The sequence below is a fragment of the Pocillopora verrucosa genome, chromosome 13 (genome assembly GCF_036669915.1).
Source record: "Pocillopora verrucosa isolate sample1 chromosome 13, ASM3666991v2, whole genome shotgun sequence".
In the NCBI taxonomy this organism is placed as follows: Eukaryota; Metazoa; Cnidaria; class Anthozoa; order Scleractinia; family Pocilloporidae; genus Pocillopora; species Pocillopora verrucosa.
Genome location: NC_089324.1, coordinates 7,093,273 through 7,121,216, shown reverse-complemented (window position 1 = coordinate 7,121,216; position 27,944 = coordinate 7,093,273). Strand labels below are relative to the sequence as shown.

General features: G+C 35.9%; 2 protein-coding genes across 7 annotated transcripts in view; one reads left to right on the top strand and one right to left on the bottom strand.

The window, feature by feature from the left end:
* The window catches only part of LOC131773772 (homeobox protein six1-like), a 17,699-nt gene extending 8,636 nt beyond the window's left edge, over positions 1-9,063 (bottom strand). Inside the window, exons 1-2 of one of the 4 annotated variants that reach the window (XM_059089717.2) lie at positions 9,045-9,063; positions 1,147-1,253 (exon numbers count right to left, since the gene is read on the bottom strand). The gene's annotated coding sequence lies outside the window, so the exon portion shown is untranslated. Of the gene's footprint in view, positions 1-1,146; positions 1,254-2,518; positions 2,741-9,044 lie in introns of those variants that run through there. The other 3 variants (XM_059089716.2, XM_059089714.2, XM_059089715.2) reach the window with 3 other exon arrangements.
* On the top strand, positions 4,905-27,944 carry LOC131773778 (homeobox protein SIX6-like). Of its 3 annotated transcripts, none has more exons than XM_066160848.1 (3): positions 4,905-5,198; positions 24,078-24,609; positions 26,887-27,944. In XM_066160848.1, the coding sequence occupies exons 1-3, from the start codon at positions 5,174-5,176 to the stop codon at positions 27,248-27,250; spliced, it is 921 nt and encodes a 306-aa protein (XP_066016945.1). In that variant the 5' UTR covers positions 4,905-5,173; the 3' UTR covers positions 27,251-27,944. The 3 variants fall into 3 exon arrangements, with proteins under 3 accessions (XP_066016945.1, XP_066016946.1, XP_058945714.2); XM_066160849.1 differs by lacking the exon at positions 4,905-5,198 and adding an exon at positions 6,947-6,996; XM_059089731.2 differs by lacking the exon at positions 4,905-5,198 and having other exon boundaries at positions 23,810-24,609.

Sequence of the window (27,944 nt, the reverse complement as noted above, 5' to 3'; positions counted from 1 at the left end):
CCCGCTAGTCTTATAGTTTTAACACTGTGTTTCCGAACAATTCCATGACAGTATTAAGCTGCAGTACTTTTAAATCGATTCAACATATGCAACAATTACAACTAATAGGCAAACAAGCTGGACATGTGTGTAGAAGCAAAATGTATTTTTGTTGTTGACTCAATACGAGAATGTACTCTCCCATTTGCCTTCCATATTTGCCGTTGAATGAGTTATTAAAGCCAAGGGTGTTTGAACCAACATTGTTACAGGGTCCTCGTCTGGCTTTCTTTGTTGAATTTAGGACCCGCGAGATAAACTTAAATTCTCTCGATTATTTTGCTTAAGATCAAATAATAAAAACTAGTTTTGATGTGAGTGTCGAATTTTTTTTGTGGCAAATTTCATTTAGGCTCTTTTGGTAGGTTGGCGAAAAATTACCACCAGTTGTGAACCAAACAAGTACTTTGTACAAACTGACTACCGTGGTCGGGCGGCTACCGGCCTCTCGCAGAAAATGTTCATTCCCATCCACATTAAAAATTTCCAATACATTCCTATTATCCAAAGACACAACCGCGCACACTTTGTAGATCTGAACTACGACAAGTGCCTTTGGTGATCGCCACAATCATTCTCTTGTAAACAAGATATTGAAAATGGGAAAGTGTGGGAGATGGTTTAAAAATTCATGCAATTTCCCGCGAGTTATTTACTCCAACTTTCATTTTCCCTTGATGGCACGATCAGTCGCTTGTCTCGCTTTGTGTTATAAGAATTCGAGTAAAGCAATTGGAACGAAGCTACATAACAAAACCATTATTTCTAATCAGGTTTAAAGCGAAAACTAGAACATCTCTTAATAAGAGTAGCCCTTGTCGGGAACACCTTTACAAGTGCATGTTTACCCAATCCAATTTCGTTTTGCCTCCATTAAAATACAAATGTTGTTAAATCAAATCCTCGCTTACAAAGTTGTGTTCTTGCGGTTCGGGATAAGTTTTGAACTTGCGTGATACGTGAGACCGATTTGCCACGCGATATCGAATCATAATTAACTGGCTCCCAGCTAACGAAAAATCAACCGAGAGGCGTCAAACCCATAAAAAAACCTCTTCTTAATTTTACATTGATGATAACAAGGCTTAAAGAATACTAAGTTCTTACCGTTTGCGATTTTTCCGTTTTGGCAACTGATATGGTCGATCGCCTGTAGCTTCTAGCTCTTCGTCCTGGTGGGGCGGCTGTACGAGTGCGTTAAGTCTCTTTGACACCTGACAGTAAAGAAACACCCTTCAATCAGCGTACTGGGTTTAAGGGATAACTCGTGGAATTAATTATGCCACGTATAAAGAAATATAAATACGAGGACATCTTTGAAACTTACAGAACCTAACCATGTGAAGAAAAAATTAAGAAAATGGAAGTATAGTGAACATTTCTGAAAGGTCATTTTTTTCTCTTAGAGTACAAATAATTTTCAACGAAAAGATCGCATTTCGAGTCATTCGTAAAACACTATCTGCTTTCATATCGGGTAGCTCGCACATTATAGGAAAACTGTGACCTAAAACGATCTGCCCCGTTCAACATTTGTTTTGGTTTCTTAGACAATTCGAAAAACAACACGACTATATTTTCAAGAAGCGTCAAAAATATCCTGAAGAGGAAATGAATCGCATAGGTGGTTTAATAATTGAGGTGAGAGGCGTGATTCTACCAAACATTCCATTTTGTAAGAGAGTTTTTATTCCTTGTCAAATCAGTTGCTTTTTTAAAGAAGTTAAAGAGTGTGTCTTCAGTCGTATTTCAAAACAAGAAGCAGGTTCGGAGGTTAAGCATAATTTAAAGGACATAATACCTAGTGCGAAAAGACACATTATGTGGGGTTATCAAATAGCTTTCTAGTGTTTCAAGCGGGACATTGTGTCTCCAATAAAGAAGAAAGTCTGTCAGCAAGCCTTTGCAATAAACGTTTGTGTCAGCTTATAAATGTCATACAAGCCCTGAAGGGAAATACCACAAAATTTGATACCTTGAAGGATCGAGATAAGCTGGCCTTTAGAGACACGATACTCATGTTTCTATGGTGGTCGATATTTTTAGATCTTGATTCGAAAAAAAGGCGCAGATACATATTAAACTGCCTTTCGAAAATTTACGTGCTTCTCTAGCAGACATGAATTCCTAGGAATGTCTTCGTGACGAACAGTTTGTAGATCACGTTCTAAGTTTGGGGGTAATCGGAGCACACGCTCCTATATGTTTGTTTATTTCTAAAGTTATGACACAGACCAGTGACATTGGTCCTCCTAACGTATCGAAAAAGAGTACAAATAAGGGTTTTCTCAGGTATCCCTAAAATATGGTAAGGTTTTCGGTATCACATCTGACAAATAAAAGCACTGTTGAGAATCGAAAGTCAAGTTATCAAATTTTGCCAGAGTTTCGAAGGGAATCGCAATGTAGTGGTCGTACATTCCTACGTGTTCCATGAAAAATTGTTATTTAAAATAGTGTAAAAGGAATCGCAAAATACCTCTAACTTACTGAAAGCTCTAGCACAGTTTGGTTTATCCTCTTCTTGTTATTGGCTTTTCATTACCTACCTCAAAGAACAAAGAGGTTCACAGTTTCCCGTGGTTCCTTGGTTCAATTGAACAGTTTTCTCGAGAGAGCGTAAATGAAATTAACACACGCATTGTTGAGACATTAAACAGGCATTTCGTGTTTGCAATGAATATTTAACAAGCTAAACGGATTACAAAGCCACTTTTTGAAGTGAAAAACAATTTCCCAGGTATTTTAGACACCTCTTTAGCGTCCCTCTTTTTCATATGACACGAGATGTTTTAAACCGTTGAGCCACACAGCAGCCTGCTATACCTAGCAACAAGTATTTAAGAGTTGTCAGAATTGTGAAAAGGGTCGCGAGTAGGCTTTGACCCTGAACTGTCTGGATCCTGATCGGGAACGAAAGTAAGAGATAGTCAAACGCCGGAATTTCGAAAACTCTTCACTGAATTATATTTCAACATAAGATTTCGAAACGTTTCACCAAGATACACCATATGAACAACTGTAAAACTTGGGTATAATTGAGAGATTTGCATGCTGGCAAGAACTCAGCAGCTCGCAATGTAGTGAACATAAACATGACATCCGCTCTATCATAAACTCTAAAATCTATATGTTTGTAACTAGATTATTAGCTTTGCATGAAGTCATATTTTCTGCCCAACAACTTGTACTCAACGTTTGTACATAAGTCTTTCAAATAATAAAATTAGCGACTCTAAGCATTGTGAGACGAAGGAGAATAGACTCGCTCGATTGGCGATAATAGGTACCGCGCGGAGAACTTGGCTTGGAGGACATACCCAAGCAAATGAAGATCTAATTGTTTTATAGAAATCGAAAAACATGTGACTCTAAAATCTCTTAAAAATTGCTCTGTTCCTAAGCAGAGCTTGCAGTGCAGATATGGATCTATAGCATGTCTTCATCCTAGTTTTTCCTCTCCAGTTGTGACATTTTTCTAATCCGTCGTGTCAACAGATCCATTGACAACAAATATAATTTTGCAGCCTTAACTGGCATCTAGCTAGAACTGAGGCCTCAGAAACAAACAATTTCTTCCGTAGCTATATATTTTTGTTTTCTATGATTCAACATATGCCTTAGTTGTATATTTGTAATTTCTTGCACTGATGCGCTATTGCAAAAGGGTAGTAAAACGCGCTTTATTACGACATCTTTTGGAGAAGATAGTGTAAGTTTCACCTCATCTGACCTGGCTGGTGGTTTAGGTCCCTAGATAGATCGCGTTCTTAAGTGTGAACAGTTTCTGCGGAATGGTGTTATTCGCCTACATAAATCTCCGCACGCCAACCTATTTTTCCTCAATATCATTGAAGTGATACTTTTGTCCTGCTTGTATCAATTACTGATTGTTTTTATTCGAAACAAAAGCATAAACTAAGATATTCCATTTTAAAATTTCCCGAACATCTGGCATAGCTTAGAGTTAAGTGCGTCATTTGATACTTGGCGCCAGGGAAGTGGTTCATTTATAATTAAGCCATTCTCTCCCCTAAGACGGTTAATATGGTCATAACAACCAGTTGTTAATTTGAGAAGTTTCCTTTGTTTGGTGATTTTAAAATTTTTTTTGAAGAATTTCTTGTTCTCTTTTCTATCACCGTGTAGATATTTTGGCTGAAATTGATTCAGAATTCCATTCAATGAAATAATGAAGACAATTATAAATTACTTTAAATTATCGACAGTAAAGAAATACAAATCTTCCACTTATTTATCACTAAGTTACGCTCCTTTTAAACCAATCTTCACCACGGATAAGTTAAAACGGAAGTTTTCAAAAAGTCCTTGCTCTAACCTTTAAACCAATTCATAATTACGACCATGATTTGATTTACTTTAGGAAGATGTCAACGAGTCATCGAATTTAATTAGCACCTATATTGTAATCAATACCTTTGGATGATTTACACAAATTTTGTGGGGTGTTTTATTGAGGTATCTCAAGGCTCTATTTCTTTTTATGCTGCCTTTTTCCGTTAAGAGGAAGTAGTTTCTTGAAGCGATGTTTCCTTGCTTTACAGTTAGAGAACCGTATGGTATCCACAAAGCCTCTGGTTACGTAATGACAATGAAAGATTCAAATAGATTCGGGTGTCCACACAAGCTTTATCAACCCATATATAACATCTTAGCTCACCAAAGTTAGTTAGTGCTTTCTTACCAAAAATGAAGTATCGAGGAAATGTAGGTGATTGAGGAAGAGTATCACCCCGGTTACGGCAATCAGCGCAATTTTAAAAAAATTCATTAAGTAATTCGCTGTGTTTACGTTTAATTGAGAAATTAACGAGGTGCGCACTCTTGATTCTGACTATTTGCTATTTCGAAAGGGAAAATAGCTACGAACTTAAGGTTGCACTTAAATGAAAAGTTAAATTAAGACAAACAGCCAAGAGACCCTTGATATCACCAAGTAGAAGATTTCCAGTCTAAGGCCTTCACTGCATGGTACAACGGACAATTCCGCAACTGTACCACTTTTTTTGCGCCTTGCTGAGAATTGGTTTTTTCTTCCTGTGGTCCGTTGAGTTGTATCAGCTAGATATAATTTAATTTGACGCGAGAACCGACGCTGTAGTAGACACAGTGAATGGAAGAAAGGATTCTAGGGATGCGTAAGTAAAATAAAACTAATTGTCACAGTTATCCACCGCTTTCCATGCTATCACTTTAATTAAAGAGCCCTTAGTCGTAGACTTTTATGGTTTGTTCTTCTTTTATTAATGTGTTTTGTTTTTCTTTTATCGTTGAGGAGTCTTTTTGAATTATATTTCCGCTCGGGAATTTTCTTCGGGTGGAGGACTTGTGATGGACATTTTTTCCGCAAAATATGTAAACTAAGGGAAGTTTTTCAACAAGGAAATTTTACCAGAGTGGAGCTTCCTCTAATCCTTTATCCTTTTTTAACACATCTCTTGGCAAGTGTCTCTGACGAGTCATCATCACGATCTTATTTTCATATCGACACGTTTTCCGCTGTCGCAAGTTTCCTTGTTCGAAAACTGACAGGTGGAGTTATGGAATTGTCAAGGGAAAATTTTTTTGTTCATCTGCGGATCGTCTCTACGATGAAGTTTGCTAAGCCTGAAACTAAGTTGAAACTTGATGAAGTAGAAATTTATCGTACAACAGCAGTTTTGTTTTCGAAGGTGCATTCAAGATCCTGGGCTCCTGGTTCAGTCGCAAAAGTATAAAGTGAAGGGCGCATAAAGTGCTCAATGGGTTTTCTGTAAACAAAGCAAAACACCAGTAAACACTCACGCAAACTTGAAGCGCTTACCGAATTAACGTTTTTTTTCCTACTATTATTTCTTGGTTCTCTTTTTTCCGCTTTCCATTTTATCTGATTAAGTTGTAGAACCAGTCGGAAGCAACCGATTCTCGCCGAAATCAAAAGAGAGATTACAGATCATGGTTAACGGTCAAAACGGTCAACGCAAGCATAAACGCAAACAAAACGACTACATAGAATAGAATGATAATCATTACAGCCTTTTGAATGATAAAACTACAACCCGAGACACTTTCAATGAACAGGTTGATATCTGAGTATTGTTCTAATAGTTATGCTTGCCTCTTATAAGCGTCAATCAGTCTTGTCTCTACAGCACAAACTGGCAGCCGCGTAAAGAAATGCCTGGATTTTTTATTTTTTTATTATCATTTTTTTTCCATTGTGTGTGTGTGATAAAGAAAGAGTCAAAAAAAAAATGAAAGTGATTGGCATAATTTGATCGGTGGTGCAGGTTTTTAAATTAGAGGCGGTAGACTACAAAGATAAGCAGATTTTATCCAATACAACCGTGATACAGGTGAACCTAAAACCATGTGCCTTGAGTGCACATTTACAGGTATATAGATCGAATAGCTCCAGTGATTTATAAACCAGCGTTAGCTATTTCCGCCTTTGAGATTCTTTTGTTGATTGATCAAGTGTACCACCGACTGAGCCGCTTTTTATTGCTGCTGCTTCAAACCAGCCATTAAAAGTTCTGCCTTTGAAATTGTCATTAAATTAATTAACTATATCAAGAACGAGGTCGTTTATACAATATGCACTGAGTGCTCTTCTTCTAGCAACCTATCATTTTCTCCTTTTGTACTTTTGTATTCCTTTTGAAATAAAACCTTTTTTTGTCTTTAAACGTTAGATATATAGAGACATGAGGAGCATTTCTAAACTTCTGAAAACTAAGCCCTGAGACCTCTCCTCGATACCCAATTGCATTTTTGCATATTCTCTATTTTCTCGGAATTCTCCCAGACTAAACGTCAGAAGGGAGACATAGAATCCAATTTGCTAGTAAATATTTCTTTTTTTAAGCAGTGATCACGTTTTCCGAGAAATAGACAGTGGAGATATCTGACATGAAGAGGACGCGGGATAAAATTGTTAAGTCGCAATGTTTGAAGGTACGAAGTTTCACTTAGCGATATTTTGTTCACTTTTCATCCAAGCGAGACAAAAAACTTATACTCAAGAAATTGTTACTTAACTTCGCTTCCATCATAAGTTATTTTCAACATAATGGAACAAGATTTTACGAACAAAATTATTATAGACTAGGAGAAGAATATACTTCATTGAAGAGAGAATAGAGAATTTATTTATTCACTACGAATAATGTTACGAAGGTTTTTTGCAAGAGCTGAATCATTTGCCGAGGTCGAGCGAAATAATTTGACTTCTCGGTGACTAGCAGATCAACTCTCTTTACGATGGAAAGACATCGGTGAGCCACGAAGCTTAGAAAAGGTCTCGTTCTTTCGAAAACCAACTTAGTAAGTGGTGTTAATCTCAGTGATTTTTTCTACAATATACCATAATATACAACAAATAATTGAAGCGTGCGTTGAACCATTAATTGAAATGTATTCACACTGAAAATTTTTTCTACAGTTTGTAATTTTTTCCCGAATTCGCCGTAAGAAAGCTGTCTGTTGAAAGCTTTCTCTTTTTTTTTCCCTAAATAGTGCCAGTATTAGTCAGTGAAAAACACCTTACGCTGCTTTAAGGTCCTCTATAGTAGTATGACGAAACTGTACCAAAACATTTCTTTTTTGCTGCAGGCAACTCGCACGATCATGTGCAGGAGTTAGCCTTTGTACAGGTTATGTAATACTTAAATGCTGGTTTGAAAAAAAAATACACAAAAGAAAACATCAAAGGGAACGAATTAATTCACGATTAAGCTTAGTTGGGATCTATGATATTTCATTTACCGTTTTCATTAGGACTTCAACCAAGTGTTGATAACATTTTTTTTTTAATTATTAGCATTTATTTTGCTAGAATGGGAATTTTTATGTTGCGTTTGTTGAGAATTTTTTGGATAATATTAGGTAATGTTGAACTTTATATAGCTATCGTTGTCTATGAGTTTGATATAGTCAAACCTGTGTTAGCGGTCACTCCCGGGGAATGGAGTTATAATAGCTCTACACAAGTTCTACAGAAGAGGGGTGTTGTAACTAAATGATTGCAGCATAGTTAACCATTTAATTTACAAAGAATCCCACAGAAATACTACGAACATTTATTTCGGGGATGAATATGTGGATGAAATAAATTTTACTTGGAAGATTATTCTTAATAGAGTTACAAAATTACAATAATCCGGGGGTAAAAGCTCGGGTCCTTGGGAGCGGACCGCTTAAAACAGGGTGACCGCTTAATACGGTGCCGCTAAATATCGACTGCACCATGTTATTATGATCATCATTATTGTTATTGGTAAATCATCTCTGATTTGTGTTTATGATGGTTGTTTTGAACCGCACCAGTTGGTGTTTGTGTTGAAATATTCTGTGATTCGAAGTGGAAGCTAATTCACAACCCTACCTACGTCTAACTATCTAACCAGAAAAATCTACTATCCCGAGCTGGTTGCAACAAACGTGTCTTGAAGTTAAAACTCTCAAAATGCACATTGAAAAAAAGACGCGATCCATGTTTAGCATAGCATAGCACCTAAATATGTTTCTGGAGATAAACTCATAGTTTGTTGTTGCTGTTGTTGTTGTTGTTGTTGTTGTTGTTGTTGTTGTTGAATAGCTAGGTCTTTGCCAATCGTTTAAGTTCTAGTTTTATTTTGAAGGGTTACATCTAAGAGGGTCATAGGAAATTACGTTGAAGAGGCGGATTATTTCAGTTGAAGAATGTTGCTTTAAACCGAAACATCGATATCAGGAAACTTTCTGAATTTACATATGTTGATTTGGCTCTTTTTCGCAATCAAGCTTAGTATTTCGAAGTCAGATGATTTTATATCTCTGTATCCTAGTAAAAATAAAAAAAAAACGTGTTCAAATTTCGCTTGTTCGGCAAGGTGGAAACTCTATACACATACGCGTGTTTCCTTGCCACAAAGAGACAGCCTTGAAAATCAATTGAGCAGACACGTTGTCTCTTTTATAAATTGGGCCCCTCAAGTTTCTATGGGATGAGTTGTATTTCTTACCTTGAAAATGACTGATGACACTTAAGAAGATTATTGTAAGTTCGTAAGCTTTTTCTGTTACTTGTCGCTTTGTCGTCTTAACGCTCAAAAATGTTTTGAGAGATGAAGCAAAGGTATACTTCAGTTTGCCAATGGAAGATTCACGGCTCGTCCTGGCACTTTTGTTCCTCTAAAAAGAAGAGTTAGTTTTGATAACTTCTTATTCTGCATGCTGTTGTAGGAAAAAGGTGTCAAATACTGGCAGCAATTTGCAGTTTATTTGTTTTTCGTAACAGACATAAATTGTCATTAATGGTCATTTCACTCGCCTTTTTCCTTAAGCACAATATTATAGTGCTTCACTCTGACGAATTAGGAGATACTCTTAAAGGCCCACTTAAATTTCCAACAATTTAAAGTGGTTTCGCCAGGTGAGGTAACATTGTATTTAAACAACCAGTCAAGGCTATAGAATTTCCCTGCTTTTAGTTGAAACTGAGAAGGACTTACTTATTTACACTTCATGATGGGCATTTTACAGGTTTTATTCGGCCATTATTCTTAAAGGCTCTTTCGAATTTTAATTCTTAACAAAGCATCTAGTGACCCAATGAGGTGGATATCCTGTTCCCCAACTTCAAACGAAGCATTTTTATTAATCTTGTTTTCAGTCTTTGTTTGTACTTCCTCGGCAAGTAAACTTTCATTAAAACACCAAACACACTTGAAAAGAAAGAATGAATTTAATAACTGCATGACGAAAGTACACAATTTCGCGAACAATACCTAGAGAAAAAAATATTCCAGAATACTTAAGGTCTTCTCTTAAGGATTAGTTTTAAATAAAGTTTCCTTGAAACATTAACTGATTAAAATTTTGAAATGCGTTTGATTTAAAATGAAATATAAAGAAAAAATAAAGTACTAAAGTGAATGTTAATCGAGCAAAAGAATGCCTCCCGTTCCCACTGGGTAACTTTAGTTATGGTTTCCTACCATTGGGTATTTAGTTCAAGGTGTTTTAAGTTGTTGTAAATTCTTACTTTTTTGTCTCATTGTAATCATCATCGCTCTCATTACAATTTCCTCAGTCAAATCATTCGGTGTCAATTGTATGTGCCATTTACATGATTTCGCTCCAACCCTTCGATTTTAGTCACGAAGTATCCTTGTTAATCTTCAAATTTTTATTTAAAAGTTATGTTTTTTGTGTGTTTTTTATTTGTAATCGATGATAACCACTTTGGCTATCCTGCCCCTCGCTATCCTACCCTTACTACTGCAATCTTTCAGTTGTATTTAATTTCTCAGTGATTCTCGTGGACCCTCAAATTGACTCAAACATTTTGAAGTTGCTCCTTCAAAGAAGACGGGTTTGGTTTCAACATTGTTTGTGAGCTATGCAATAAACCTGAAGTCGAACAAAGGAGCATTGGAAGAATTATTATTTTTTCTTTAAATAGAAGGGAACTTATCCAGACGAAAGACTCTTATGACCGTATCCTGAAAACAACTTATTTTTCATAATTGCACCAAAATATGCCCTGTCATAGAAATCACTAAGGGTGACTCGTTCAAAATCGACAACCACGCACGTTATATGCTACGACATTCGCTTTATTGTGAATTTTTAAAGCAGAGAAAAGTATGGTAGTCGAAAAATCTCCTTTCTATACCGTTGATATTGTGTGGTTGAGAGATCTGCTCCAATTCCTTGGTAAATGCATTCACTTGAGGTAAATTCTTGAAACCTTATTGTGTTCCAATTCAAGAGAATTAATTGAAAAAGATGGGTTATATATGTTAGTTCAACCATTTGCTGAGCAAGGGTGGGAAGCCAAATTATGCTTTCATTTTTTTTCTTCTGGTGATTGATATTTATTAGATGATTAAGTTATATTTCAGTTTCTACAGAAGAAGCATCAGCGATGCAGGTGTTGAATGGTGTGGTAAATAGAGTAAGAAACGTGATAAATTTAAAGCTGGGACGTGAAATAAATATTGATGTTTGACAATTTTTTTTGCAAGCATGGAACGCAGGGAAAATGTGCCACACCGCGAGGACCCAAACCTCGGACCTTCCCGTATCGCAATTCGATGCACGACCACTGAGTTAGCGAGAACTTGCTGTTTGAAAATTTGGTTATACTCTTTAAAGTGAGTCGATCGACGTGGATTTCTTGACTTCTTGCCTCTTTGTTTTTTGTATTTAACAGCGGCCTGTCGTTCCTCTTTAAAATCACCGCCAATGGGAAAATATTGTTTAACAATTCTCTGTCTTGTCATTTGAGAGTTCTAGAATTTCAAAAGCGGTAAGATATTTAATTTTGTATTGACAGTTTGATCGAATGATTGAAGTTTGGAAATTAAGTTAAATTAAACGGTTTGTAATTATATTTTTTGCAACCAAAGTCTGCTTCTATTTAAACAATCTACGTCATTCCTATTATTAAAGTTTTCTTGTTTAGGGCTATTTTTTCCCGGTTTCAGAGACGATCTTGTGTTTGCTATAAACAATGTAGAATCTTTATCATTTTGCTGAACTTAAAGTAGTTTGCTATTTTCTCTTTTACATTTCTTGACATGTCTGCACCTTTTACTTTTAGTGACAGTGAAACTTCGCTAACTCGAACTCCTAAGGGAAACAAAAAAATGGTTCGCGTTGGTGGGGTTCCACTGTATTATCCTTCGTTTTAAGTGTTCTTCGTTTTATTTGTCTTGCCTGCCTTGATAATTTAAAGAATTAACTGACAATATTTATAAGATCTTGACTTCATTTATTGAAGCTAAGTAGTATTTCCGGCTAGATATTCAAACAATCAGATAATGACTTTTGTTCTCCTGGATGATTAGAACTTTTGTGAAGAGTAGAGACGATATTAGTTCAAGCAATGCAAACTCAGTAAAGAAAGTAAAAAGAAAATCTTCACTTTGAATGGTGATTAATGTATGCACTGTCTAGATTTTGCGTAAAACAAAGCATTGTAAGGGACTACTCCTCTTTTGCTCTTTCTCTTCTTCGCAAAACTAGTACAGGAAAATTTCTCCAAGCGTAGCTTTTACATCTGACTAGAAGATGTCCAATATAGGAAGAGTAACTATACAGAGACGTATACACTAAGGCAAAGCGGGCACGTCTTTCAAATGGTAAGGCACGTTCGACTGGAGATTGAGGGAGTGAATTTAGAATGATGAAGCGAACAACACATTTCCCTCGGCCTAGTTCTAGTTATGTCAGTGGGTCATTTGTTTGTTTGTTTCTTTTATGTTCTCTTCTCCATTTTTGATTGTTCATCGAGGTTTTCACCATCCTAGCTGAAAAATGCGAAAAGTAATGTATTTTGGACGCAGAGCAAAACAAGTAAGAGGATATGTCTCTATTACTGATCTTTATACGGCTTCGGAGTAAGAATTTATTCCGGCCAAAATTATTAGAATTAATCCCGGAGCACCACAAGTTTCCAGAATTCTCTTCTGAAATGCGTGCATTCAATGTAAATGCCCCTCTTTGTCATATTTCACTCATTTCTTGATTTTTGAAAGAATGCTCTTCATTGTAACTTCTGCTATTTTATCCTTTCCTCACAACAGTGTCACATGATACTTCAGTCGAACTTCGGCTAGGGTGAGTCATCCTTTCAAGGTACCATTTCCATGCATGCATATAATCCCAATATCATCTGAAGTTCAAACAATTATAAAATCAGCATTTAATACAGTGTTAGGCATGTACGAGCCACTTTTCGATTTCTTTAATCACTAAGGTGATGAATATATTTCTAGAAAATCCAAGTTGCCCGGAGACTTCGTTAAAATAGTCAGCGACGCAACTTAGCATTTATTTTTTTTTACAAAGATATCACGTTCCCAACGGAAACGAAAAAAGATTTTTGACTTATTCTCATTTTGTAATTTTCGTTTTTTTTTTTTAGTTTTCAGATAAAAAACAAATATATTTAAAAACAGTGCTCCCTATTTGGGCTTTCTCAAGGTGCTGTTTATTTCGATGCAGCAGAAACGTTTCTTTTGAACACAAATACCATATTTCCCCCTAGATCCAAGGATTTCCTCTAAAACTTTTCTGAAGGCTTTAAAGCTATTGGGGAGGCAAAATTTATCTCTTACCAACTACCGGCACAATTTGAAGCTCACAATTTGTAAAGGTTTATCTTCAAAAAACCTTGTCTGTATGTTGAGCTTGCGTTTGTTAATTTAGGTGAAGATTAAGGGCTCATCGTTTCTTAGTCATGTTAAAGCAATGCTCATTTCCTAGCCTTTTAAGTATCGAGCCAAAATATATCGTATTAGACAAGATAGCGAATGAAATGTTTGCCAGTTTCGTGAAATTTAACTAGAAAAGCGAGGCCTGCCGCATTTTTTCCGCTTTAGTCTGTCAGTGAATTAGACACATGTCTGGCTTTGCCGCAGCCCACAAAACAACACCTTGAGCGTGCGTTTACGCTGCGAATGAAAAACACATTTAGCCTTCTCTAGCTTATTTACTGTCCTAAAATGAATAAAGATAAGTGAAAACTCTCTCGTAAACTTTCAAACATGCGCACTTTCAAGACATTTAATCTCAGTATAATTTTTAATGCCCTACAAACGAGGTGAACATGTTCTTGGTAAGTATGTGCAAAAACCAATAACCTATCAAACGAGCACCTGACAAAACATTCCTGTTTCCTTATGTCTGTTATCTTCACCACAAACGAGAAAGGTCCTTTTTATTCCCTTTTGCTTGTCACGTTCTTTGTTATCTGCGATTATTTCTTTCGATCCTTGAGATTAAAACAAATTAATGGAAAAAATTCTTAATTTAGCGTCGTGATATGTGCGTTTCTTCTCTTTCATAACTTGTACAGAGCTTCTGTAGTTCTTTTGTTTTATTTATTTATTTTTTCATTTTTTCAACGGTAGCGAGAACATTGCTTTCAGTTTCGTGTTTCCGCGTATGGTGAAGTTCTAAATACTTCTTTTCGTTTCAATTGACAGGTAACGCACTATAATAGTTTTCCTCAAGTAGTCAATTTTATATCCAAATCTCATTAAAAGTCTTCGAAATGTGTCCTCAAAACAAACTTCACGAATTGGGAAAAGTGTTCTTATAGAACACGATCATTAAGATTACAGTGAAGTTTTAACACGTCGTATAAGTGATTATTGAACTGAAGTGCTCCCTAGTTTTATTGCCACCCGGTTTGTCACATGGCTAAGCATGTTGAACACCGAGCTATTACTTCTTAAAATTTAATTTCCGTGGTGGTTTGACGCCAAATCCTCCTCGACTTACTCCAAATTTAAATATGTATTCACGGGTATTGGGTTTCAGGACCCGACACAAAGCCAGTTTCCTTCTCTGAGCGTTCAGCTGCTATTGAATCCCGCACATCTGTAACTCTAATTCAGTTCAGTCTTTCAATTTTCCCCCTTAAAGGAAAGCTTATTTCCTGTAACTTTAAGAAACTGAGTTTAGAAAGTGTCTAGAAAGACTACTTGTGACCTTTTCTTTTCTTTTTCTTTTTTTCTTTTTCATTAAGCAAAATTGGAGGACTATTTCAAGAGTGAGTATAAGCGTGTTTGCAGTTCATTTTAAATTTGATTTTTCAGCTGAAGTGGCATTTTTCAGTAGTTTTAACATTAAAATTAAATTTGTACCGTGACTGGGATAAATGGGAAAATTCTCGTTATTATTCATAGAGAGTAATACTGGTCTGCTTTTTGTGGCGCCCTCCACTATACATTGCTCTCTATTAGTCAATATCAATATTCTAATCGGCTTTTAATTTTCTCCTTAGCTCGAACGCTACCATTAGCTAAATTTGAGCTCGGAAAGACGAAGATAACACCAGTTGTAAGGATATATACAAACGTATGGCAACTAGCGTGGAGCAACGAAAAAAAAGCGTCAAATCTTTTGCTCTCCAAATGAATAAAGAGGGTTGCTTCTAAAGAAAGTGTGGTTCTGTGTCAGTAAGGGGTATAACAAGATAATTCGGTTTTACCATTTTAGTTAATAATGAGAATTAGCCACCATAGAGGGATTTTAAAGGTGACGTTTCAAGCGTTACCTTTCGGCAGAGCGATTCTGTGATGGAGTTTCGTTTCGACAGTTGTATCCAACGAGCCGACATTGTCTGTTAAAAATTTCCTCCTTGCCTCAAAGGTACGAAATTTCGCAGTTCACGTTAAAATTGCATCTCATCTAGAATATAATGGAACTACAAAAAGCCTTCAGCTCAGAGGCGCTTTTTCAGTTAATAAGCTACATAATTTTATTTTGGGCATTCAGGACACCATGGGTTGTCAATTCTGCGTAATGTAGTTTTAATGCCACATAATTTTCAAACGCGATTCCGCGTTCACTGGTGACACCAAAATAACCTTGCTTTTGTTTCTGTTACAAAACGGTGGAGATGATTATGTTTTTGGTGAATTTCGTTGGACTTCGTATTTTTACGTAATTTGGCGCACTTTTTTAGGCAGTTAGTCAGATATTTGATGAAGGTTCGATGATGATTTCTGCCAAGTGAACAACCAAAACGATTAATCTGTGTTTTGTTTGTCACTGTTTCTTCTGATATTTATAGTCTTACTTTCTGCCGAAATTATGTGGCAACGTATGATCACCTCAGTTGATCATTTCAACATCATTTGCATTGCACTTTCTTACTCTTTCATCCACTCGGGATGCCCTCGACATTGCTTCAGCTAAAAATATGCACCACGCTGTTCTCAAAGGAAGCTCGGGTATGGCTTTCTTAGCTTCCCTTTGCGTTCCTTAGAGGTTCCTATCGTAAAATTGAAGATGGCCAGCGCTCAAGCCCCTAATAAAGAACTTTGATTTTTTTTTTGTCTTGAGCGTGAAAAAAATCTTTACCATGTTCCTTGATTTCAAGACTACTATCCTCCTATTATCATCCGTTCTCTGCTAATAACAACAGTCAAGACCGTGTCGGGCCGTATTGAATTGAAGCATTGCTCATTACTAGTTGATATCGATATTGCAGGACTGATTAGTGATTTAGGTAAGAACCCAGAAATTTGCTCCGAGAGCTTGAAGAGAGCAACTGGAATTAAGTCATTTTTGAGCAAAGCGTGTAAATTTTTTCTTGAGTACAGTAAGGGAACCATTCCTAACATTTTAGGGCGATGAAATTCAATGCAAGTTTTTTTATTTCGAACGATACCGCGGTTTTCAGGTCACAACAGCCACAAGCTAGCCACTTTCTAATCTAGTATATCGACCAGCATTATCAGTTATGTTCTTCATTACTAGAAAAAAAAAATGGCATAGGTTTGATTACTCAGCTTTTTTTTATTTTTTTTTTTTAATTTATATGTTATCAGCATCATCTCGTTTTCAATATCCTCATGGTTATATTTCCTTTTTTTTGGAGAAAATACTTGTTGAATGCATGTTCAAACCTCTATTAAAGAAGGCGGAAAATTTGTATTTTCCTTCATGCGAAATTAAAGCAATGTTATTCTAAGTTAACTCTCTGGGAACAATACCCTTACATTGACAAGAAAGGCTGGAGGGTATTAGAAAACCCCCTTCTACCACATTTATAAGGATTAAGTGCAGACAAGGAATAAGTTTAAAATAGAGCAAGATGCGATACGAACATAACAATTCTTTATTCTAGAATTATTTTCCATCCATTAGCCCGACTCTACAGCTGTGTGTCAGGCCGTATTGAATCGAAGCGTTGCTCAGTTGACGAATTTTTTCACTTCTTTTGGTTGCTTAGACTAGCTTCTAAACCTTCCACAACTTATTAGTGGCCAGGGTAAGCTGTATTTTGCCAGCTGCACCAATGAATAGCACTAATTAAAAGATGAGGGCAGAAATATTAGTTGTTCTGGGGACCCACCCATAGCAGCGTAATAACTTTGAAACTGTTTGACTGCTCCTTTCAATACAGCCCAAGCTATTCCTTTTGTTCGTTCGAAATCCCATCTTGAGGATTTCAAAGGAGGCAAATAAAGAAAGAGAATTATAAAGTCCCGTTTTAATGGCTAAATGGAAACGGGAGTGCTTTGAAAATTTCTAAATTTCAATTCTTTTAAGATATCAAAATTCCACCCAAATTATGCAAATAAGTACTATGAAGTCCGCGTTTTGTGTGAAAGTTCCCCGTGCAAAAACCGATTAAAGATTTGTGCTGAAAAGGTATTTGGCCCAAAGTTTTACTATAAACACTATCTTCCAATGAAAAAAATTTTGTTTGATGCAAAGGCAAGCTTTTAGTTTAGACACTATCAGCGATGATTACATATGCGAATTTCTGATGTAGATATTTCGTTGCCAGTAAATAACAAGCAGGCTATACTTTGCAATTTACGATACTTGAGCTTGACTTTTTTTATGAAAGTAAATTCCCATTTGATGTTCATGTAGCAACTTATTTTCAGAGGGGGCTGATTATGACTATGTGTGGACGAAAGAGGTCGAAGTAAAATTCACAAAAAAAAGAATTGAAGAAGAATGAGCAATTGCGTTTGGTTCTTATAAGGTTAGATCTGTTTTTCAACTAAGTGAGCTTTCATCTGGGAGTAAGTCTCTAACTGCTACAAAATAAGAATTCTCACTTTTGGTTTTTATTTGTGTATCTGTAATGTGTTCTCTTCTGTGTTCTTGTCTTCTGTCCCCAATGCATGTCCATCTAGCCATCTTATCGGGACTGAAAACGAGTTTTGTAAATACCAACTAAAAGCTATTTAAAAGTTATTTTCTGTAGTTTTTCTCTTTATTCCTTTAAATTAATTTTTGAAAATGGTGATCTTTCGTCTGCCATATGCCACATCTTTCTATGCTAAGACGGAGATGAGACGCAGCCAAGTGAATTCAAATGAAGTGAATTCAGTTTGAGATAGGTTCCTGAAGTAGTCAGGGAGGTGAATTAAGCATGAAATATGTTCGTCAAATGGAATATTTTGCCATCAATAGATTTCATACGTTATCGGCCAACGAAGTATATGTAGAAGTGCACGCGGAACACTTTTTCAACTCTTTTGTATTTAAAAACAAAGTTTACGCGTTGTCAATGTATTTTGAAGACACTTTCAAGCGAATGTAGCCGACGTTTTAGAAATAAATTCACGGCCTGTTTCAAACATAGCTTGAAAGTTTGAAAGTGTTTCTAGGTTGACTAACTCTTTTAAAAATAAACTGTTTGATTAGGATTAAGAGTACAAGAAATTTATAGTGTTGGTTAAGAAATCTGCATTTCTCATGTATATTTTACTCCTTTTATTTCTTTTTAAAAAATTTAATCCAAAAGTTAAAATGAAAGTTTGAACCAAAAATGTATCGATGAAAATGTCATTCTTAATATTGTGCTCTTTAAAGTAATCCAGGAAGATTATTAGCTTTCGGGTGCCGCTATCCAATTTTTGGCCACTTCTGAATGACAGTTTTTTGCCGAACTCACAAATTGTTTAAAGTGGTTTCCTGTGATGCTTATCTTTCGTAGTTTAAAACGCTCACGGGCGCTGATTGAGAATGGTACTTACGTCAAGAGGCAAAAGCGCTCGAAATTACTGAAAAATTAATATAAAAAAGTAAATTTCTATTTTGAAGTGATTTACCAGCTTATAATCATGTCAATTGCCAAATCACAATAAAGTTATTTGAACAGCAGCTATTTAAAAAGTCATTAAAAAGCAAAAAGGAGGCTTATGTTTACGAAGAAAAGCAAATAATAGCAGTTTATTCATCTCCAACCGAATTCCAATCATGATAACATTTTATGTTGAGCTCCTAGCTCCAGCTCAATGCTGTCTTTCTTGTCATTTGCACTCTTAGATTCAAGGCCTTTCATTTGGGAATACTGAAATACTCTCAAGTTTTATTGAACGAATAGATCTAGAAAGGCAACTCTACAAGTGCCGAGGGCCCAGAACATTTCCACTCATCCCTACGATTGCAACGACCAAGAGGAACACACGAATTCGATGAAAATTAAAATTAGCATGGAGCCTGGGTTGTTTAGAATTTTTGTGTTAACCAGAAAACATCTGTTGATTAAATTGTGCCGAAAAAAAAAAGAAACAAAAGCGTGAAAGGAAATAATAGACATATTGCTGGAAAAAGTTGCTTTATTTGGCTTCTCGATGGTCATATTGTTGATTAAGAGAGCTCCTTAGCAGTTCTAAAAAGCACGTATCTTCCCATACTAATTGAACGTTTACTGTTCATCTTCCTTTTTTCTCCTCAGTGAACTGTTCAAAGCTGGCAATATTCACTCAAACAATTTTTGTGTGTACTTTCTATAAGTATAAATATATAATTTTTCCGATGATAACGCGATTGTTATCCGAATGTCTTTGTACGCCAAAGCTAGTTGTATGATTGTACGTGTCTTATTTAGCGCGTATGGATTATCCCAGTGGATTCATGATTTTAAACAAAACTTTAATTAGTTCCCTTGCTTTGGTTTGTTTGGTGCTTATGTTTTAACAGATACACGTAGTCTCCGAGAACATGTTTTTTTTTTGTTGTCTTGAACAAAACAGTGATGATTAATTGCGTACGTACCATAAGGCATGTGTTAAATGTGCTCAATAGAACAGAGCTTTTAAAATGTTATATTTATTCACCGTCGTCTTTATCAAAATTAATTTTTTAAGTTCATTGCAAATTTGATAATATTTTTAATGTAACATTTTCATATTAGTAAGCTTTAGGCCCTGGATTTATGATTAGTAATGCATAGTCAAGAAAGAATGGTTGTGCCTTCTACCTCTCTTCTGTTCATTTTTAAGAGCTCATACATCTTCCCTCAGTATTGCACTAAGCCGCAGATGAGGATCAAAAACATCTGGCTATCGACAGAAACAGTAGACACAGCAAAGAAGATTGATGCAAACACCTCAACTGAAACAATTAAAAACATGAAGTCTCTTTTTTCGTTGGGTATTGGGAAAAAATTTAGAACACTTTACTGATATTAGTCGCTCTGCTTATTAGACAACGGTATTCTCTACGTCCTTAAAATTTTTGAAGCACTTTTAGTTTTTAGGGCCTATACCTTCACGACGTGCTAGAGTTACTGGAATAATGATTGATTAACTAATAGATCGGACATTTGGGAGGTATCAGAAACTTGCTGCACCATGAATTAATACGTATAGCAAGAAGAATACCATTTATTTCCTTTTTGTAGGTTGGAAAGCAATCCCCTGACTACAAAGTAGATTTTATTCACTATTCGATTGTTTGATCGATGATCCTCACAACGACTTTCTCACTAAATATTTTTGCGCAGTAGATACAATAGCAACTGGTTCTAATTTAGTTTTGATTGCTAGTTTTCATTCTGATCAAAGTTGTCGTGAGAAAGGGGTAACGCATCACTAAACGATATAATAATTGTAAAAAGTTTAAGATTGAAATTGCTGCTTGATACGTGGAAAAATAATAGGTATAAGATCCTAAACTCGCGCACGAATTTGTTACAGGAATTGGCCTATGTAATTGAAAGCACAAATGTATGTAAACTGGTTTTTTTCGAACTGTAGTTTACTGAAGTGATAAACACGGAAAGATTTTTTTAAATATTGTTCTCTTTGAGGTGCTCAAAGCATAGAAAATGGAGTGAGACATGTCTTCGCTAAACTGCGTTTCGTAAACAACCATTCTGCTTCACCATAATCCAATAAATCCTCTCCTACTTCCTTTTCTCTTTTGCAACGTTATACTGGCAGCTCGTTTTGAACACAAATTTACACACTATAGTCAGGGTGACGTCCTGTTTTCAGCAAATAATGATACTATAAAATTAGGTTAAAAAATGTATCAAGCTCGGTGAAATATCATTTGTGATATCGAGATAACAACTTCAGTTCCGGAGAATGTGTTGTGATTTTGTATTCCCTGTCTGTCGTGTAGAATAGTGATCTTCACGGCCTTTTAGAATATGCGTAAGTTTCAAAACTGTTAATGTTCTAAATGTTGTTGTTCATTTGCATCAGTGCTATTTCTTATCGTCCTGAAAATAATAATTTCACGTTAGTATTTTTCCAGTGATTTTTTGAAAACGAAACCGTGGCCCTTTAAATCAATATTGAACGAGATAAAAAAGGAAAGGTAATGAAAGGCTAAAGCTCTGTGAAGATAGAACTTTTACATGAGTATAGATAGATATGGACAGGATCTACAGAAAAAAGGAAGGCCAGCACTATCTGCATAAAATGAAGGTTTTTTTCACTTTATCGTAGACGCTAAAAACTTGGATTTTTCATGATTTTACAGTTCTTCATTTTCTTTTATAGAGCATTTAATTGGTCAATTTTTGAAATCTTTTTATATTATCTCATCATTTTACTCTTTTTTACATTAAACGCGGTTCTTTATCTTTGGGGGCCATGACTTAGAGTATGTCTTGAAAAGAATGGTTGTGTTTCCAGGCGATTGGGAAAAATAGAAAAATGTTTCGTTCCATTTTTCAGTTCTAAATTTAAAAAACTTCATTCTTATTTTTGGATACTATTCAAACCAAAGGCAACGGTTTTCATTGAAAACATGTTGGGAAGTTTACTTTCCTTTCGCAATTTCCCCTTCTTTTGGTTTCTTTTGCTGAGATAATAATTGCAAGGATCTCTTCAAACTCATGCCAGAAATTTGCTTCGAGACCGAAAAGAGAAACACGAATTGTGTCATTTTTGATTAATATTTACACATAAATTTTAATTTTCTCGAGTGCCGTCATGAAAAAGTGATACGTTTTAAGGCAATGAAATTCCATGCCAGTATCTGGTACCTGAAGGACTTCTATGATACCATGACTTCCAGATTACAACAGCCACAAGGCTAGCAACTGTGAGATATCTTTTTAATTAGTTGTGAGGATATCGTGTGCTTTTTGACCCAATATAATGATCACCAATGTTAGCCATAGCATGCAGAAGCATTTTTGGGGGACATTTAGCTGCTTTTTTTTGAGGAAAATATTAGCCATAGCATGGAGAAGCACTTTAGGGGACATTTAGAATTTCAGTGATGTTCTCTGTGTCTTGGATTTTATTACTCAACTTTTTTCTTTGAACGTGGAATTCATAAGTAATTGGTAATTCTTCTGTTAGTCGATGTCCTCGTAGTTTGATCTCCTTTTTTCGTAATGAAATGCATCTATAATGCCTGTTTCATCCACTTTTAAAAAAGAAGGAAAATGAATATTCTCCCTTCATACAAAATAAAGGCAATCGTCGTATTAGTTAATTTCACATCGAGTTAACAAGCTAGAAGAAATTGGAATGCCCGCTTTTACCACTTTTAAAGACGGCGGATTTTTTTTCTAATAAAAAAAGGAATGAAGTCTTACTTGTAATAGGTTCCTCTGAACAATTACTTAAAATGTTCCAAAAAAGGCTGGTAGAATACAGAATTCTTCATTCTAATTCTTTTCATTGTCTTATAGTTTCACACAAAGTACGAGCAGTCCAATAATTGTATATATTTTTTTAAATAATTACTTCTGATTAACAAAACAGTTTATTGTCGCCACAACATAACAATGAGCCACCTCTTGGCAGGCTAATTTGCAAATTGAGACATTTTAATGATACACTTGTCTGATGCGAACAACGTGCAGACGACCATAATATTATACGCCACATATTATACTATTTCTGTAATCGAACTTTTTGCGCTGGTGGAAAATTCGTTCATTCTTGTTATTAATCAGCAGAGAAAGTGATCACAAAAATTTGAGCAAATTTATCCAATCCAAGATGTTAATAATTTGATATTATACATCAAAAGGGTTTGTGTTAGGTTGCTCCGGGAACCTTTTCAAGTGCTGGGAACTATTGTCTTTTTTGTTGACTTAGGGAGCAGATGTACAGTCCACTGAAGAAGGCAAATGGCACGTTGTTTTGGCTCGACCTGTCATTGTGCACGGCAGTTTTCAAGCATTAATTCATCGAATTTTAAGCAAATACAGCTGTATGAAAAAATCAAAACAGACCCCTCAACAAAAATAACGCTAAAACCTTAGATGTTTTCGTACTGGCGACTTGTTTAACTTGTATGAATCGGTTCGCTTGTTCGGTTTTAAGAAAACCAAAGATGATTGTCACTTTTAATTGGGTTATTTCCTTATTACGTGGAGTAAGATTGCTTAGAGTTGTTATTGTAAGAAAGTTAGCTTCCCGTAGTTATTGAAGAATTTGTGTCAAAGATCTCACGGGCTTAACTCCCTTCTACAATTTTCATATTTTAAGGCGCTAAAGATCATGCCGCATGTTTGAGGAAGAAGTTTAGAGTTCCCCTGAAAAACGTGTCAACTGCTTTCCTTGTTGAAGAATTCTGTGTCAAGTCAAATAGGCTGACCAATGTGACGACGCGGGGGTAATTCTTTTGATTTATTTCACACCCCTGAATTGAACAACATACATTGAATGAAAAAATGATTTGCTTTTGATCGGAAAACGCCGTTCTTTGTACTAATCGAAGTTTCAAACTAGGGAACAATGGCAAAGTTAATTGAGAATGTGTATACAAACTATGCAGAAAAGGAAATACATTGATTAAAATTTCAAGTTTTGTTCATTATCCAAAGCTTTCCCTTTGTATACATTCGGAGAAGAAAATTTGGAAGGTCGGCAATTTGGTTTCAATATCTAGCCACAATTGAGCGCTTAAAACGCTGTTTATTCAGGCCACAGATACTTCAAATGAAATAGACCATCCTAGATGCTAAAACAAACAAGTTTGCCTGAATCTATTTCATGCTGATGACAAACTAATTGAGGAACTGGACACTTGATGCAAGGCTGACATGTCCACTAAAAGGGGTTTTGTTAAACTTATGGCTTGGACAATACCATTTAAAAAGCGGGAATGTTTAGATAAGTCAACAAAGCCTCGAACCTGTGCCGAAACAAAATCGTTCCTTGATCACGAGTTGAGACCTCTATATAATACGACTGTGCAACACCGTATACATTCATTCACGGCGACCCTTGAAGGAAACACGTTGAACGACCGAGGCGTAAAACACACAGCTCCTTACTTTGCTGATATGCTTCCTTGTCCATTCTCTTCAGGTCAAGTTGCTTCAGTTTGCCAGTTTCTCCAGAATAACGGAGAGATAGATCGCCTTTCGCGATTTCTATGGTCCTTACCCGCAGATATAGAAAGCGACGAGAAAACTACCGAGACAATTCTTGTCTCGAAAGCTGTTGTTCACTTCTATCAGAACAACTTCAAGGAATTGTACGCAATACTCGAGAGCAACAAGTTCTCCAAAGAGAACCATGAACGACTACAATGTCTCTGGAGGACAGCACACTACATCGAAGCGGAAAGGCAACGTGGCAGGCCTTTGGGAGCTGTAGGGAAATATCGTGTGCGAAGAAAGTACCCTCTCCCTCGGACGATTTGGGACGGCGAGGAGACCACTTACTGCTTCAAGGAGAAATCGAGGAACATTCTGAACAAGGCGTACACCGACAATCCATATCCCACTCCTCGTGAGAAGTATGAGCTAGCGAAGATGACTGATCTCACTGTAACACAAGTCAGTAACTGGTTTAAGAACAAGAGGCAACGAGTGCGCGCTGCAGAAATGAGAAAAGGGTAGGTTAGTCCCTCACTCGTTTAGACCAGTTTATTTTCTTTTACATGTTTATTTGAAAATGTATGATCATGAGAGGTCACGATTTCGCTTTTGTGTTTCATTTGCATGGCTGTGAACTAGACCAAAGATTTATCTTACTGGTTACCTTTACATTTTAAGAGTTTTTTTTAACTCTTTATTCTAGCTCATGTTTCTGGTTGCTCATTAATAGCTCCTTAAAAGAAAATTACTGAGTTTCCGTTACAGATACTAGCTAAAATCAACTGAGATTAGAAATAACCTTGTTTCGATTATCTATAAGTGTTTCAATCGTTCAGAAATATTTGAAACTATCTTTACCTTTGATTATCACGTTTTTGATGAGATCTGTGCGAGAAAAACTAAATACAAGTAAAATACCTTCATTTCCTCTAAAGGTAGCATTTTAGTGCGAAGATAGAAGTGCGATTTCATTCTAAGATTAAACGGAAATATTGATAATGCTTTTTGAAATTCTTCTTTAATAATGATACATTTGTGTTATGGTCAAATTTGCGATATTCCTGTATCAGTTTTTCATTATTTTTCTCCAGTGATAACCATCCTTTACTCTTATGGTAATTTCTGCAAAGTTGTTTAAGGAGGGAGTCATTGCTTAAGCCTTTAAGCGCCTATTAACACCCTATTCCAGCCGATTAGATGTTAATAGGTTCCGATTATCCCCGAAACATTGACCGACAAAGAACTGAATCACAAGCCGCTAATTACAAAACAGAGTATTTGCAAAAAGGGCATTCGGCATCTGCGTCTCCTATTGCACGCTCTTTACGTTGAAATCATTCAGTTTCAAAAGGAGAACGTGTGTTTTTAGACACTTCTGACATGAGAACTAGCGGTGCATTGTACAATGTATCGAATCTGCATAAAGTCTTGTATTGAATGGCAATTCCAGTGATGTCTAGAATATTCAATGAATACACTATTAAGATTTCCTCGAATTGATTACCGCCATAAAAATGTTTCTCCTTCTTCACACTACGAGAAAACAAAAGGAGCTAAAAAAGGCGAAGTAATTACTACGAGAAAGAAATGGATGTTAAACACTTATAAAACGAAGACATTAACATCTGATTGTTGGATTGATTTTATCTGAAAAGCTTAATGAATACCCCATTCTTCAATGTGAAGTCGATTTTTACCTTAATTATCATAAATGTTCATTTCTGAAGAAATGAAAAGCTTAGAACTACATTTTGCCCAATACATTGTCCATTGAAAATATACATATACATATTAAGTTATGAATATTTCGTTCCTTGTTTTTCCCTGTAAAAAGAGATCAGATTTCATATCGATGGCCAGTGCTGCTGCGTAAACTTCACCAGTGTTTGTGTGCGGGCAGAAATCGTATCACTGAATCAACAGTTTTGATACTCATGCTTCAATCATTTACCCGGTCCAAATGGATAGGAAGTTTTAGCGCTGTTTACTTTTCATTTTAAAGCCTCGCGCGTATTTGTGCACCTGCGCGTTGAAAAACCAACCGACAATATTAGCTAATGGCTTTAGCCATCATCAGAGCACGAGATTCGATACCTATTGACATCAATACAGAAGTTTTTTGTCGCTCTTCCAAAAGCATACGGTAGAATTACACTTCTTACTGCCTGAAATTTCCGCAATTTATTCTAATTTTCAACACAATGCTGCACTGTACGTATCACATTCGGTATTGTATACACATCATGTCGTCGTTGTAGAAAAAATGCATGAAACGTGACTATTCATAGTCGCCCTCTATGCTATTACGTGAAAATATGACCTAAATCTCAAAATTTCTCATGCTTTATGCCGATGTTAAGGCGACTTTTGTAGTTCCTCTGGTGCCACTTATGGTTCCGCGTCCTCATTTGTTGTCATTTCAAGCGAAACATGTTATAACTGACTTTTCATTGTCAGCCCCTTTGCTTCGTATATATTTCTTTGAGTCGCAGAATATAATATGAATATAATATGGAATAGAATATATATTTGTATAATTTCTGTATTGTATGATAATATTAGTGTTTTATTTATTGTTGTTGTTGTTTTTTTATACTATTTGCCTCTTTGGCCTGATAAAATATGAGGATCGAAGAACATTCTTGATTAGATTATAGCTTTGGATAATCTTTGAAGTCGCTTATATGACAACACCACCATGCTACTGATGAATAAAAAGTGTTAAAGTGTAATGATATGGGTGCTGATAAAAATAAGTTAAATTAAAGTTAACTCTCCATTTATGCCTTTTCCAGGGGTCTGGATCAAGACGGAATGATGAAAATGAAAGGACCAGGACGGTCCATGATGTTCAGCTATGATGAACTACGATCTCACTTTCCTTACCTTATTCCACAAGCCCCAGTCATTCCAACGCCACAGCCATCGGTGTCTGCAGCTTACTTTCAAGACCTTCACGTGCACGCTCACGCACATGCTCAGTTTCACCGTTCATACGCGCCGCTCCAAACGTACCCAGCATATGTTTCGGGAAGTCCTCATCCATGTACCAGCACGTGCACCAGTAACCATACACAAGTTACTCCTCTGAGTTTGTCTTCACAGACAAGTGCTTTTGAACCGATCTATTCTAGTCGGCTTGCATTGGACAACTTGTAATCGCGAATTATGTTTGAAAATTTAATTGAATAACTTTTGAGCGTTTTCTTTTGTTTTATTTGTATTTTTCAGTCACATTAATCTCGTGAATTAGCTATACATTGTACAGAGATTATAACTAAAAAAGAAAAACTATTTTCCGACCAAGTAGAAAGCCTCCGCTACGGGGTGCTCGTGGCTGATCTTATAATGGGAAGTTATATGTATGTATTCATTGGTGTACAGCATGCAGTTACTTGTTAGAAATTGAAAAGACAATACAATACAGATGGACTAGCTAAGAGATTAAGATTAAAAGCTTGACTGCGGTATCTATTTTAACTCATTATTTGAAATCGTCTGGTTTTCATTGAAAATACTTTGAACTCTATAATATCACTTTTACCACTTAAATCGACATTTTTGTAGCAGCTAGCATTGCTGCTGATAATTTTCAAATACTATTGAGGAGGCAGGAGCACAGTGGAATACTCTCAATAAAATAAGAAGAACCAATTTTATCAATGATAATGATAGCAATGATAATAAAAATATATTCATCAGTGTGATATTGTGTTTACAAAACATATGTGGTCAAAGAAGATATACCCTCAGAGGAGAAGAATCTAATCAAATAGCAAGAGAATCACATTTTAATACTTCTTCTTCTTCTCAGTGATTTGATCTCCTCCTTCATTTTCGTATATTTACAGCC